General features: G+C 43.3%; 1 protein-coding gene across 7 annotated transcripts in view; it reads left to right on the top strand.

Moving 5' to 3' along the window:
• RAPGEF4 (Rap guanine nucleotide exchange factor 4) overlaps positions 1-15,074 on the top strand; it is a 291,090-nt gene that overhangs the window by 213,619 nt on the left and 62,397 nt on the right. For all 7 annotated transcript variants that reach the window (XM_013052073.2, XM_004744082.3, XM_004744081.3 and 4 more), the window contains 2 exons: positions 11,655-11,739; positions 13,573-13,633. In XM_013052073.2, the coding sequence (XP_012907527.1) occupies positions 11,655-11,739; positions 13,573-13,633 (146 nt within the window). The remainder of the gene's footprint in view (positions 1-11,654; positions 11,740-13,572; positions 13,634-15,074) is intronic.

The following is a 15,074-nucleotide window of genomic DNA, read 5'->3' as shown; positions in this document are numbered from 1 at the left end:
GTGCTTCTTTTCTTCACTGAATTGCATGATCCTTGGCAGCCTGAAGATTCTTCAGAGAAAACTACATTCCAAAGGTTGGATTTTTCCTGTCAATCACTGGAAAGTACAGGTTTCACCAGTATTCCAAGACACATCTCTTGGGTGGCCTTGGGATTTTTCCTGTCTTTCTGGGTTCTGTGAAACTACAAAATTCGAATCGAGCTGGTAGTTCTTCTGACTCAGTACTCCTTTTCTTTCTGTTGGAAAGACAGCCCCTAAGAGATGAGAGAGGAAAGTGAAAAAGTAGGAATCTCAGGGGACAGACTTTCAAACCCTACACACACACACACACACACACACACTTTTGGAGGAGAGTCTGATAATGACTTGTGGAGCTTCTGTTTTATTTTATCTAAGTGGAAAGGCAATATCCTTAGTTGACCAAGAATTGCCAGTATCACTGTTACCCTTAAAGAGACTAGCTGAGCACTTTGCTCCTCGAAACTTGAGGGCATGTTCAAAGGTCCTAGAAATGTGGACTTTTTACTGCCCAGACAGCCAAGTCATTAGGAAATGTGGAGGCAAGAGATGCATTGGCTCCATATTGACCGGGGCAGGACCCCCCCAATTTTTTTTAACTCAGCACAGCTGCATTTTATAATAGTCACCACTGCTGGAGGGGCTGCAGAACTCTGATAATTACTGGGAAAGAAATAACACAATATTCTTTGATGAGAAGATTACTTTGAGAATTTGATTGTATAATGAAGATGTTGCTTTGAAAGGTACTTCCCATTGTTCTGAATCTGAGACTCGCTAGCAAAAAAAAAAAAATGTCACTTGTTTTGACAGCCTACTTAGAAAAATTCTCTGTTTATTACATTAACTGCAGCATTTTAACTGTCAGACTATGAAAGAATGTTCTGTAGTTTAAAAAACAGAATAGAGCTTCAGGGGAAATTTTTTGGCATACTCTTGTTGCTATTGGTATTGAAAAAAAAAAACATACATTCTGAATGTGAAATTAGCTTTTTGTGTGGTGGCAGGCAGAGTGACTCACAATGCCCATCCTGGTTTCACAGGTGCAGACCTGGATGGCACTGGGGGGCAAGTACTATAGAACAGTGACAGTTTGACGGTGCTGTTGTTGTAGCTCACAGACAGGGCCATCAAATCTCAGATGAGCTCTCGGAGCTAATTGTTTTGATTTTGCTTTGTTTATAAGTCTAAAGACAAGAGGTTACCCTACAGCAAGTAGATACAGTGGAATTCCTTGCCAATAGAAATGTTCCTTCTGCTTACGTTTGAGCAGACTTCGGATAGGGGCCACAGGCAAGAAGATGTACCCTGACCAGATAAGCAGGGGTTTATAAGCTCAGGGGCCCACTGGATAAAAAGAGGCTTCAAGGACACAAAGAGGGCTCTGGTCATACTTCTATGCCCCTCAATCTCTTCTTCCAAGAAAAGTGAGTTATGATGTCCCACTGTTGGCATGATCCGTCCAAACCCAGCCTAAAGGTGGGAGGGAAATGAGCTAGATGCCATTTGCCAAAGGTAGGTCTGCAGTTTTGAAATTCCTTACAAGTCTAGAAGCTTAACTAGTAGGGAAAGGGTTAAGTTACTTGGCTTGAGCAGAAGAGGGGAGATATATATATATATGTATATCAAAGAAATAATATATAAATATGTAAATATGTGTAACAAAGACATGATATATGAATACACACACACACACACACACGCAGAATTCTTGGCAGATTCTGGAATCTTCCTAACATGTCAGGAACTCAGAAAGTTGAGGTCCTTTATTTCATGGGATAAATTAATATTTTCTAACATATGCTATAGGGCATAAGTTTAAAAAGAAACAATTTAGATGATTAAATGATATGAGAAAATACGCGGTGGGAGTGGGAGTGTTAATCGGATCAGTTGGCTGCATTAAGGCAACCCCCACCTGCTGTTCCACATACTTGCTCTAGAGGGCATTTGAGAGGCTGTGTATTTTCTCTAAATTAGCAGAGCCTCTTTTAATTGGGTCTTTATCTGTCCAAACTGTTTTGAGGGTGTGAAATTTGAAATCCTGATAATTACAGGGAAATTTGCTTCCTCAGGGGAGCCCAGATTAGCAAGCCTAAAATCAGTGGTGCCTAGGGCTTTGATTTCTGTTGGGCTATGCCAATAAATGTTCAAATTTATGAAATTCATTCTCAGATACAAATCAGATGAAAAACGAAACATGACTTACAGACCCTAATCTTTATGAACTGAGAAATTCATTGTGAATCTTTTCTTTCACTGCATGACAAACTTTGCCTTTGTTTTTTTCTGGAGAGATTGCTGTGCCCTAAGTGAAAGCTTGTAAAATTTACCAGAAGAAATGATTGCATTAAGTGGGCCATTTCTTGGGTTTGGATTTGTTGCCTCTCCCCTATGAAGGCAATTTACTACTTAACCCTCCTGTCTACGTGCCCAAGCAGCCAACCACTGGATTACTGCCATTGAGATTCAGATTTGGGAGAGGGGAAGATGGGTGTAGCTGCCCATTTACAGCGTAGGCCTCATTATAAGATTACCTCAAGGTTTTAATGACTTCTTATTGTTAAAGTCAATGTGTTCATTGCAAAAATATTGGAAGCTACCTTAAAGAGTTAAAGAAAAATAAATAGCACCTGCAATCCCATCTCCCAGAGATAATTATCAGCATTTTGGTGCATATCCCTCTGGTCATTTTTCAATTCCTAACTTTTTGCCCTTAAAAATACATTGTGGTATTCTCCCTTAACCTTAAATATTCTTCCAGGATAGGATTTTTAATAGGTGCATAGTAGCCAGCCTTCTGAATGTCCCTAATACATTTAGTCCTTGTTGAATGTTAGGCTCATTCTCAAGGCCTTTCTTTCCAGCAGCAAAATAATAATAATAATAATAATAATATCTTAGTGCTCTTTTTCCTGGAACAAAGAAAGAACTCCTAGCCTGACAGGAGTGCAGGGGTGGGCCTGGGGCCAGAAAGATGTCAGGAAAGTTCCAGCAGGGAACAATAAGCTGTTTCACACTGAATGAATGCCCAGACTATGAGTGCTAGTAAATGGGACTGGAGAGTTTGGCCCAGGTCAGATTGCAGGGGTGGGGGTGGGGGTGGGGTGTCTGCTGTGTACCATTTGTGCGATGGATAGTATTTTATAGCCATTCGGGGACCACTGAAGAGCCTTAAAGGGAGGTGTGGTTTGCAGTGAGTAGGTTTCTCTGCTATCTGTGGAGATGCTGAGACTAAAGACGTGATGCCAGATAGTGAGTTCTTTGAGCTTAAAAATTAATTCTATCATGAGAAATTAAGGACAGCATTTGAGACACATGCATTTGACCCACAAGACTGCTGAATAAAGTGAAGGTTAAGACGGAGCTCCAGAGCCCTGGATTCTAGTCTCACCAAATCACCAGTGAGTACCTAACATCTCCAGATTACAAATCTCTTAAATTGCAAAGCGGGTGTAAGAATACCTGCTTACCCTCTCTCAACCTCACAAGCAGACTGGAAACAGAAAAGGAAGTGCAGTTATATTCAATCACAGCCAACATTTATTGAGCACATGTATGCGAGGGACTGTGCTCAACAAATCTAATTGAATTTTTTCAACAGAACTAAATATCATCTATTAATACTAGGTATTAATATCATCTCCATTTTGTGGATTCGGAAACGGGTGTAGGTTGAATCACTTCCCTGTGTTGGACCCAGGATTTGGTCCAGGTTTGTCTGGCTCTGGAATCTGTGTTCAGGACTGTGGTCTACCACCTTTCTCGGGCCAAAGAGGGTTCAAAATGTCCTCCTGGGTTTATTCTTAGAGCATTGATGAGGAAAGATGTCATGGATACTTTATTTAAAAATAATTATTACAGACTAACCTCATCTTACTCAATTATTACCTTATAGACCTGAATGGAATACAAGTGTTATCATCTACTTAGAAAAATATTCACATCAACTCGCTAGCCAGGATTATAAACAAAACTTAATAATTATTAGATGAATCACACTACATAGTATATATAGGGAACTTATATACCTCCCATCCTGAACCTCAAAACAACTTTATGAAATGAACAGGACTTATATATTATCCACCATTTACACATGGAGAAATTGAGCTTAGTAGATGTCAAGGGCTTTCCTTGACATCACACAGAAGTATATGTAGCTGAACTGTGTACCGAGTCCTCATGTCTGCTTACTCCAAATCCAGTTTCATTCCATTTTTTTTTTCCATGAAGAATATTCTTTTCTCTGTTAGGTTGCTTCAACTTCATCCTCTCTAGTGTATTTATTGAATGAGGAGTGAAATCAAAAAAAATACGCATAATCCCTCTGTCTCTGATTAATTAAGAATCAATTTTTGCAAGGAAAAAGTAATACTGCATCTACACAGCACCTCCCCCAAAACGTTTCTGTTTTCTGTCTGCGGTATATATGCGTCAGACACAAGGGCAAGCAAGTAGCTGTCCTATCTGACGCCGTCCAGATTTGTTTTTCTCAACTTGCTGCTTAGGTGTCCTAAAGGAAAATATCTCTACTTGCATCTTTTCAGAGGTTTAATATTAAACTTCTAGTGTGCTCCTGTAGTAACCGCTTGTGCTGGTAGAATGCTGGGCATATTCAGTTTCTTTTTTGGAGGGGGACGTATTCAGTTTCTAAATGTGAAAAACCTTAAATTACATTGTCCTAAAAACACTTAGCACTCGGGGGCTTTAATTATGGAAACTTACCCCATACTCTGATGGAGATGACTTCATTTCTCAGAAATATTCATAAGACATCTGCCCTTGACTGCAATGGTAGACTGTATTCATTTCTAACCTCACAAAGAAGGAAAGAATCCCCATGTTCCCAGGCATTGCTATCAGAACTTAAAAAAAAATGCCTACTTTCATTGGAAGTAAACTTAAAAGTTCCTTTCTGGGTTAAAGATAAGGCAAAGGGGTGGTGGTGTGGCAGGGAAGTGAGCAGCTAGAGCGGGGCAGGACACTTTAAAGGTCCAGTCCCCAGGTTTCTGGAATGGCTCCAACCCTGAAGATCCAAGTCTTAAGAAGCGAGGGTCCTGGGAGGTGGAGAAATGAAGCACATTTCGTTGGTTTATTTGACAAGAGGGTGTGATTGACCCCAAACTTCCTTTAAGGGAAGTGGAAGAAGGGATATCTAAGATCTTAAGAGTGCTGGAAAATGTTCCAAGTCTGAGAAATGACTTAAAAGCTGGACAGTCAGGTGGGATGAGGTGGAGTGTTGCAAGAAAAATAAAGCGTTCCCACCCCACCCCTCAGGACAAACAAATAATAAAGCATTTCCTTTATTCTGAAGCATGACCATGGGTTACTAAATATTTATAACATTGACGTTTCTGGGTATTCTCCCCACGCACCAGGGACAAAGTCTACTGGTCAACGGGTCTAGAAGAACTGGGTTATTTACTTTCTCACCAGCATATTTTACCACTGGCCACGCCAACGTGCTGCTTAGTGCCTGGACGAATCCCTCATTTTATCCACGTTCCAATAGCTGGGGAGCTCTGTCTCTGACCTTGATAAATTCCTTGATAAAACTGTATTTACCAGCAGCTTCCAATATCACCTGAGCCCTCCCATCCTTTAATGTATAAACTGCTTCTCCATCCATCCCCGTTTATTATCTTGTCTGTAACTAGACATTGCTGGCAGAATGCATCCCCTGCAGAAACTAGGCCTTCCCACAGCAGGATCCGACAAATCCACATCAATGCGGCACCACGCAGATTTGTAAAGAAGCAGGGATGCCTAATATCTCTCCCTGTGACATCTGGAGAAGGACAAGTAAAGACCGGGTCCATTCCCCGGCTGCCACTCAGAGCAGCGAGAGACTCCGTTCGCTTCCCCGGCCTCATCGGTTACTCTGTGAAGGTGCTTGGGAGTTCCCTCCTCCTGCTTGGGGCACAGTGTTCCCTTGACTCTTGAAAGCCAAATTGCCTTCAGTCCTTGGGACCCTTTCATTACTGTTTGAACAGGCTGGGGTCTGATTTGCAGGATCTCTTCTCCATTTTTTTCCCCTGTCACCCCCGTAAAGACCAAAGCACGAGAGGTGCTTCATTGCCACTGTTTGCCATGAGTAACCCGCTTTTAAAATGTGACTCTGTGCAGTGATTGTGGTGGGGAAGGCTCACTTGTAGTTGTTATCAGGTGCCCTTTGGTGGGGTGGGGGCTGGGGAGGACTACAGATCAAGAGCAGAGAGATGAGTCTTTCCTGAGACGCTAGATGGCACAGCAGCTCTGAGCTGGCGGCCTTGGGAGAGGCTGGGCTGGCTCTCCTTGTCACCAGCCACAAACCAGAAGAACCACCTGGGGCGGGAGAGGGACTCATATTGTGATTGACTCCTGTGGGCAGAGGTTGACCGCTTGTGCTCCAGCTGACCTCCTCTCCAGGACTTCCCTCCACTTTGAGTCGTAACCATAGGCTGACGCCCCAGGAACATCAATGAGTTTGCTCGTGGCCAACCTCCTGCAAATGCTTTTGTGGCTTTGTTAACCGGGAATATACTCATGTTTTTAGAGTAAGTCCGCTCGCACCTTGCAGTCCTGACTTCTGTCACCTCATTAAAACATCTGCTGTAAACAGGACCGAAAAGTTCACTGCTACCTGGGTGGATGGCCAAATGACAGTGGCTTGCCCTGTGATCACGCTGACCACGTTAGACCATGGGGTTGTGTCTTTCTTTCTTTCTTTCTTTCTTTCTTTTTCCCCCTTTCATTTTGAATGTTATTTAGGACTCAGAGACGAAACTGTTTTTAGGCTTTGTTCCATTCTGTTTCAAACAGCTGCCGTGGGTTTCTCCACAGCACCCAGCTAGTTCCTGTGGAAGCGTTTGCTTCTCTGGAGTAGTTATCAGTGACTGGAGGACTGGGTGGAGAATAAGCCGCCACATGGATTTCTGCGCAGGTGTGGTCTAGATTCCCAACAGAGCCGCCTCTAAAGGCAGCAGAGACCATGTTTCCTGGGAGGCTTCACTTTATGAGAGGCACATGGGGAGCAGGCTGGCCGAAGCCACCTCCCTTCCACCCATTAGTTGCCAGACTAAGGAGAGTTTCCCAGGAGTGGAGCCTTTCTGGGTAGAGCTGCTATTCCTCCTCTGTGCCTGGCAGGAGGGCCCAGGTCTTCTCTCCCAGGCTTGTCCCTGGGCATTTGTCTTAGAGAGCAGGTCTTAAGTTTTAGCCCGACTGGAAATTCTGCACTGCCTCCCGCTCTGAATGGGGCATAGGAAAGATGGCCAACTGCCCACTGACCTGAGAGAAGCCGTCTTTTGGTGAACCACTCTGACCCTCTCCTGCCCTTGTCTTGTCTGTTGTCTTCCCCTCGTGGTAGTTTCTGTGAGGGTGGTGCTGTGGTGGCTTTAGTCACTTCTCAGACATTTTCTTCCTCTCTACTTTCTGTCACCCAAGAATTCCTAAAACTCTCTGGTCTGCCCATAGTACTATTTTGTGGTTTGTGGTAATGGTGATGCATGTTTGTTTTCAGTGCTGTTTTGGATTTTAAAATACCTTTCCCATCGGACTGTTAGTATGGCAGACAAAAAATGGCCAAAAAATGGCTGAGCCCCACAAATGTTGCTTGGTCTGCGATGGCCCCCTCTCTCCAGGCTACCACTGATCTTGATTTAATTAGACAGAGTGACTTTCCTCCTCACAACTGGATGAATAAAATCTATAATCCTATAGAAAATGTGTCTTTTCTATCATTTTATGGGATTTGAAGAGGTGAGGTTCAATATTCACATCCTAGCTCCTTCATCCATTATTAATTTAGTAATTCATCATGACACAAACCCGTGCCATATCAAAAGTGAATTGTGTCATGGGCATTTCATCTGATTTGACCTTTATTAGGAAGGATAGCAGAGCACAAGCCCCCATTTCCCTTAGGCCACAGAACAAGAACTGGTCCAGAGTACTGCTGCCTTCTTCTTTGGGCAGACCCTGAGTTCAGCATGAATTGTAAGAACATGTGTTCATTCATCTGATGAGTTGGTAATAACGCTTTCCTGCACTTGGGCTGTATTTCCAATGTGTCGATACTTTGTGTATATTAACTCATTCAATCTTTATGACAACCCTGTTTATTATTCCCATTTTACAGAGTCAGAAACAACAAGGCATTACACCAATCACGTACCTAGGAAGTTCCCGATTTAGATCTCCAATCCAGTGCCCTTTGCACGACCAGATGCTGCTTATCTTGAGAAGAGCAGACTAGAGTTATGGATATTTAAGCATTCTTGACTGTATGTGGTAATTACCACAGCAGCAGGACCATGTGTCATGGAAGAATAGGGTTGCAGAACCAATTTTAGCTAGGAGAGATGACATCTGAGTTGGGCTTGCAGCAGAACAAAATACAGCGAAGAGAGGAGCATGTGGAAAGTCTTGGAGACATGAACAAGCCTCACATGTTGGAAGAATGCAGAGGTGTCTGGCATGGCTGGTGCAGAGCCATGAGGGAAGGGGTGAAGGAGGGGAGACAGAGGAGTCCGGGAAAGTAGATTGAGGTCCGCCTTCCCAGAGCCTTGTGGGGGGATGAGGGAGCCTTTCTGGACCAACTGACCTTGTGGTACCTGTGGCTTATCTGGAAGGAGATGGCCAGGAAGCTCTTGGAGCTCAGGGACATCTGTTTGGAGACAAAGATTCAGGTCTCAGCATTACATAGATGAAAGTTGGGGGGTTTTCCCCAGGGAGAGACAGGAGAACACACTGAGCACAGAGCTGACAGCAGAACCCTGGGGCGTAGCACAACCCAGGAAGTGAACAAAAGAACAAAGGACCAGAGAAGGCACGATAAGCAGCACTTTGGAAGGCAGGAGAGAGCCAGGAGGACAGCGGCTTGGGAGAGCAGGGAACTCCAGGCAGCGCTCAGCTGGCCTGGGGCAGCAGGGAGTGGAAGAGATTGCAAAAATTCTTCACATTCTTTCCCATCTTCACCTCTCTGCTCCCACACTCAGCGAAGGTCCTAGGATGACCCAGTCGAGACCCGGCTCAACAGCAGCCTTGAACCACTGTGTCAAATGCTGCATTGAGAATCTGACCACGTTCTTCATGCTAACTTCATGTAACTCTTGGATGAAATAGAACCATTTTCATTTTTTTAAATTGAAATATAGTATAAACAGTACAGAACTGAAATATCCGTTCAATATGATGGGATTTATAGATTCTAAAGGCAGCGCTCTTTTTTTTTAAATCGGTAAGAGTTGATCACTATGGTGCTCACATCGAGACTATCGTAAAAACTCCTCCTCAACCCAGAGACCTGCTCCCAAAACTTTGAAGCTGTCAAGATTTTACAGCTAAATTCCAACCCTTTCTTTCCCCAACTGAGTTTTCTTCTTCCCCACGGAGGTGAGAATGAGGCTTGCCAACTGTTTTCCCTTTTAGCCAGGCTTCTAGGAGGGTCCGTGCTATTTGCCGCTGATGTCAAGTAGCATGAACAGCAGGGCTGCTCCTCGTGCTCGAGAGCCATAATCCTATTACGCCCACCTGAGACTTTCACATTAGCTGCCTCTGTCGTGGGAGATGGGCTGAGGTGACTGAATTGACTTTTAAATCCCTGAGGGTCCCAGTTTCAAAATCCCCAGGTCTAAGTCAAGTAGTAGATTAGGCCCCTTACTGACAAGGCCTGGCTCCCAGAGAGCCCGAAAGGCCTTAGCTTTCTCTTCTGGTGTCTTTGGGTCCCACACTTCTAGAGTTCCATCCCTAAGCACCAACCAGGTTGGTACACAGTTGTGTCCTTCTTTGGTGAAGTTTCGTAGGAGGTGAAGCTGCCTGGCGTCATGGATTGGATACCTGTCCCTTTGAATAGTCAGGATTAGAAAACATACCCTCTGTGATGCTAGAAAAGAAAGATCCTATTCTTTTCTTATGTCAAAGCTGCCCTTCAAAAGGTAATGCGGGAGGTATGCAAAGAGCTTTTCTTCCTCCAGGTAGCCACACTTGATCTGTCAAGTCCCTCCTATGACATAGACTATGGCTGCAAAATCATTTTATCCAGGCAATTATTTTAGAATATTTACAATTCAGTTTTGATTGCTCAGACTACTTACCCAATAACTCACGAAGTTTCAGATGTAATTTGCTGGCCCAAATTTCATACTTTATCTGTAAAATTTGTTTAACTTCTTAAGCAAGGGTTTGAGCTTTGAATATCACTTTGCTGGTTTGTTGGGTCCCCCGCCAACCCCCCCCCCAGCTTAAATAAATATGCAGGTACTTTCATATTCACTACTTCTTTAGCTCTCACACCTGTCTCAGGAAGGTATTGTTCTCAATTTACAGATGAGGCTGACACTAATGTCACATGGCTGGTGAGTGGTTGCACTGAGGTTAAAACTTGATCTTCGGACTCAAAATCCAGTGCTCTGCTCAATACACCCACACCCTCATATTTATTTGAACAAGGAACGCTTTTTAAAATGTGACATAATTAAAGATGAAACACCATCAGAAACACTTCATTGAGGTTTAAATGTTTAACATACAGTGACATTGAGGAATATCATAAATTGTTGAAATTTTAGAACAAAATACATAGACTGATGGTTATATAAAAGGTTACATATATGACTGCACCAGTTAGCTGAGAGTAAATGCTGCCTGTCCATCCACATAGCATTTTGAGAATTAATAAACAATTTGTTTGTTTTTTAAGTTTCTGAAACATGTTTGCTAGGGTTTCTTCTATTGCAGAGAGCACAAAAAACCCAGATTATTGACCAATCGTATCAATTATCACTGGTTTATCATTAAACACTATTCGCGATTCCAGAAAATCACAGACTCAGAAGAAGATTAGGAATCTGCTCAGTCCTCTTCTGCCAAAATGTCCGTGATACCTTCATATCCTATCCTTAGAGGCAGGTAATTATATATTATTTTTATAATAATTAATAGAAAAAAAATTTAGATACAACACTGATTGACATCTCATGGAAGACTGGTCATCCATGGGGCATCTGTGGGTCTCATTTGGGAAATGAGAGTGTATACCTTCCTTCTCTCCCTTTCTTCCTAATTCATCCCAGACATGACTATTTGCCTCCTGCTCATCTCATGCCCTCATTTCCTCAGGGGCAGGAGAGAAAATATTGAGTCTGTATTAACCCTCTATTTGAGCCCTGCGCTGGAAGCATGTTACATAACCCAAAACAGTGATGGGAGCATTCTTCTGTTAGGCTAAGACATCACACAGGATCCCAAATCATTTGGATCAATCATCTAGTTGATGAAATCAATTGTTCCTAGATGTGTTAAAAGACAAGATTTGTAGCTATTGATTCAGAGGGTAATGAAAAGCAATTTTTTTAGAGCAGTCATCACAAAGTGAGAGAATTAGCTGATTATAATGTGAGTAGGGATGTTCTTCCCTCAGATTGGAAGGGAAGGGTACTATGGGCACATTCTTTCATCAAGGAACCCATTCATTTCAAAAATCCCTTTAGGGATTATAATGGCATGATCTTTCCCTTTGTCAATATCTTTTTGCAGAAATTGCTCCTAAGAAATCCCCTTAACACATTACTGATCCCTGAATCCCATTTCTATATTTCAAGTTTTTGCAATGACTTTCTTTCTCATTGTTTTCTTTTTACTTTTTCTCTTTGTAGACCTGGCCAGAGGACTGTGGATGACCTAGAGATTATCTATGAAGAGCTCATTCACATTAAGGCCTTATCCCATCTGTCTACCACAGTAGGTTGTCTCCTGGTTGAGCATCCTCAAGGAGGGTGTGGGGTGGAAAATGCACTGTTAGCAGTGGAGAAGAGTATTATGGTATGGGGGTGGTGGTGAAGGAATACCTGAATGCTACCTCATACCTCATAAATCACCCCCACTCTCCCTCATGAGATGCTAAGGAAGTTATACCCAAGAACAATCCCAAAATGGATCAAGTATTATCCTGTTGTTAGTGGTTGTCCACATGCCCTAAATCCTAAAGTAGTGTGAGTGAGTAGGACCAAAGAACGAACTTCATCCTTCCAAAAATGAATCTGGGTTAGACAAGAGAGCTAGGCCTTAAGAGGACCTCTGAGACACTTTCATTGAACTAGAGAGCCAGAAGAAGGAGAGACATCGAGATGGCCTGTCTTGGCCCACAGGGCCAGCTTTGCCCAGCTTTGCTGCCCTTTCAAAAGGAAGCAGAAGTTTCGAGAGAACATTGCTTCAGATGTTAGAGCCTAATAGCAGTACCCAAAAAATGTAGCGAAAAATGGCCCTATTGTTATATCAGACTCTGAACGTTTACGTGATTAGGTTATTTAGGAGGGCAGTGGACAGAAATTTGGCCTCTAAATAGGGACAGAAATACCTCCTCCCATAGAAGAAATGCAGGAATGTGATTTCCAGGTAACAAGTCTCCCATATGCTAGTAATTCAGCAGCAATATAAACAGAAGTTGTTTCAATATCTGCAGATCATATTCTAAGGCCTCTCAGCAATATCTCCGTGTCTAATTTGCCTTTCATTCCCAGCTCACTAGATGGCGTTATGACATCACTTGGTTGCCGTGCCTAGGGTCATCGGGTGGTGGTGGTGGGGTGGGGGTGTATTAGGTCTCCTGACAGCAGTGAGGAACTTGCTTTGCCACAGCTCCAAGCAAAGGGCTCCCTTCCCTCTTCAACTCAGAAGGAGCCGCCTTCCCATTCCTCACCTGCTGCACTTCTGGGGGTCTAGCAGCTGGTTTACCTACCTGCCTGCAATACTCAGGGGTATGGTCTAGCCCAGCCGCCCTTCTCCCACACCACTGCCTGGTCATCCTCACTCTGTCCATTAGGGTGGGCCTAGGTCTAATGCCTGGGTGCCTCAGCTTGGGTAGTAGGCATCATGAGTTCGTGCTGTAGAGGGAAGTGAGGGGAGACTCCTTTCCCCTACCTGTGCTCCAGATTCCCAGCATTCCCCTGTTGGGACCTGCCCAGCGTGGTGGGATTTGAGAGGATGGCAGGGAGTCTCCTCTTCCAGCTCAAACCCCAGGGGCCCTGGCATTGTGGGAAATTCTCAGGTCACTTCGTTCTTAGGGAAATAGAGCCAAAATCTGGGGCCATAATTTAGAATTTTTAAAATAATCAGCTGTGTGGGAATATAAATCCTCTCACACATTTAGGCTTAATTATTCACCTCTGAGGCATTGACTTGCCCAACACATGGGTAGCTGACTCAGTATGTGTGAGGAAAGGAAGGGCCTCTCACAGCAACAGAGTCTGATGAGATCGTAGATGTTCCCACCTTCTCACTCAGGCTGAACCACGGGCAGAGAAGCTGGCTAGTTCGTACACATGAAGCTGTGTTTTACATGGCTTCTGGGGAGATCATCTTATATATGAGTTAGCCTACAAAATCGCTCTTGTCAGAGCCTTAAGAATCTGGTGGCAAATCTAGTGAAAGTGATTCTGCATGAGAGGAGCTGCCAGCAAAATGGGGGGTGGCTGTCTGGACATAAGGGTACAGTCAGCACTGCTTGGAAGGAGAACAAGTCCCACCCCACCCCCCAAATCTACCCATTCTGAATTCTTTCTCTTTTTCCTCTAGGTGAAACGAGAGTTAGCAGGGGTCCTCATTTTTGAATCTCATGCCAAAGGAGGAACTGTGCGTAAGTAAACGTGTTGAACTTGTGCCCAGCGAGCCTCTCGTGAGCACAGGCCCCAGGAACCTGACTGCAAATGCTTTCTTTTTTTGGGCTCAGGTCAGACTTAGTAGAATGTCGCGTGGTGGTTTGGTTTCTCCGGGACCTGGTTTGTTCTCAGCATGCGTCTGCTCTGCTACTGCATGGGGGTTTTCCTTTCCAGCTTCGTAGCTCTTGGTGGCCTGAGTCCCCACTTGCTCCCTGCTGACTCGAGACAGTGTTTAAAGGTGGGTCGGGGGAAACAGTGACTTCATCAGGAAAGGACCCCACGCAGGACCTTTGCACAATGACTTCACTTCAGTTTGGTTTTCGGAGAATAAGTCTATCTTTCGAGATTCCTGTTAAAGCGATAAATGACCCTGCTTGCTTTTTATTCTCTCACTTCTGCTCTCAGCTCCAAGAGAGAATTTCTTTGCTTCAGATACTGAAGCAATGCTAGTATATCATCTCTCCAGAACCCAAGCTGTTTAGTTCTATGCTGGTATTTGGAAGCAAGAAACTGAAATTTGATATTAATAAATGTGATCAAAATTGTTTAGGCCATCATTTTCCCCAAGTTCTCCAAAATCACTCTTGAGAAACATGGTTCATGGTCTACTCAAGTCTGCCTTCTCTAATCTCCCAGGGAGAATCAGAAAACACATCAAGATGCTAAGGTTTGCAGATATTCTGCAATAAAGAAAAATGTTCACTCCATTTAAACGGATACTTTTTAAACTTAGTGAAACACAGGACACCTTTTTAAATGGACACCTGTTAACTTTTCAAGAGATGTTCTTTGGAAAACCTTGCCCTTTCTTCAGACTGTGTTAGTCAATAAAGTAGGAACATGAATCGTAAAAGCAAAGAGTTATAAAAACTGTATTTCAAAATGTTTTACTTTCAGTCATCAAAAGTGGTATTCCTAACATGTGTATTTATTTTAGTAAGAATGCTTTTTCTCTACATTTTAAAAGTTCATTCAAATATTTTTTATTTTATTTAAAAAAAATTTTTTTTAAGATTTTATTTATTTATTTGACAGAGAGAGTTCAGAGGTAGGCAGAGAGGCAGGCAGAAAGAGAGGGGGAAACAGGCTCTGAGAGAGAGCCAGATGTGGGGCTCAATCCCAGGACCCTGAGATCATGACCTGAGCCAAAGGCAGAGGCTTAACTCACTGAGCCACCCAGGCACCCCGAATATTTTTTATTTTTATCATCGCTGATGACTTACAGCATTCATTTTTTTCATTCAAACTCTTGATTGTTTTCATTTTATTAAAAATAAAATATTTAAGTATGGTGTCTGGGTAGCTCAGTTGGTTGCGTGTCTGTCTCTTGGTTTTCCTTAGGTCATGATCTCAGGGTGATGAAATCAAACCCTGCATCAGACTCCATACTCAGCATAGAGACTGCTTGAGAGTCTCTCT

Source organism: Mustela putorius, unplaced genomic scaffold (genome assembly GCF_011764305.1).
Source record: "Mustela putorius furo isolate JIRA1106 unplaced genomic scaffold, ASM1176430v1.1 tig00003869_pilon_pilon_pilon, whole genome shotgun sequence".
In the NCBI taxonomy this organism is placed as follows: domain Eukaryota; kingdom Metazoa; phylum Chordata; class Mammalia; order Carnivora; family Mustelidae; genus Mustela; species Mustela putorius.
This window is presented reverse-complemented; position numbering and strand designations above follow the sequence as displayed.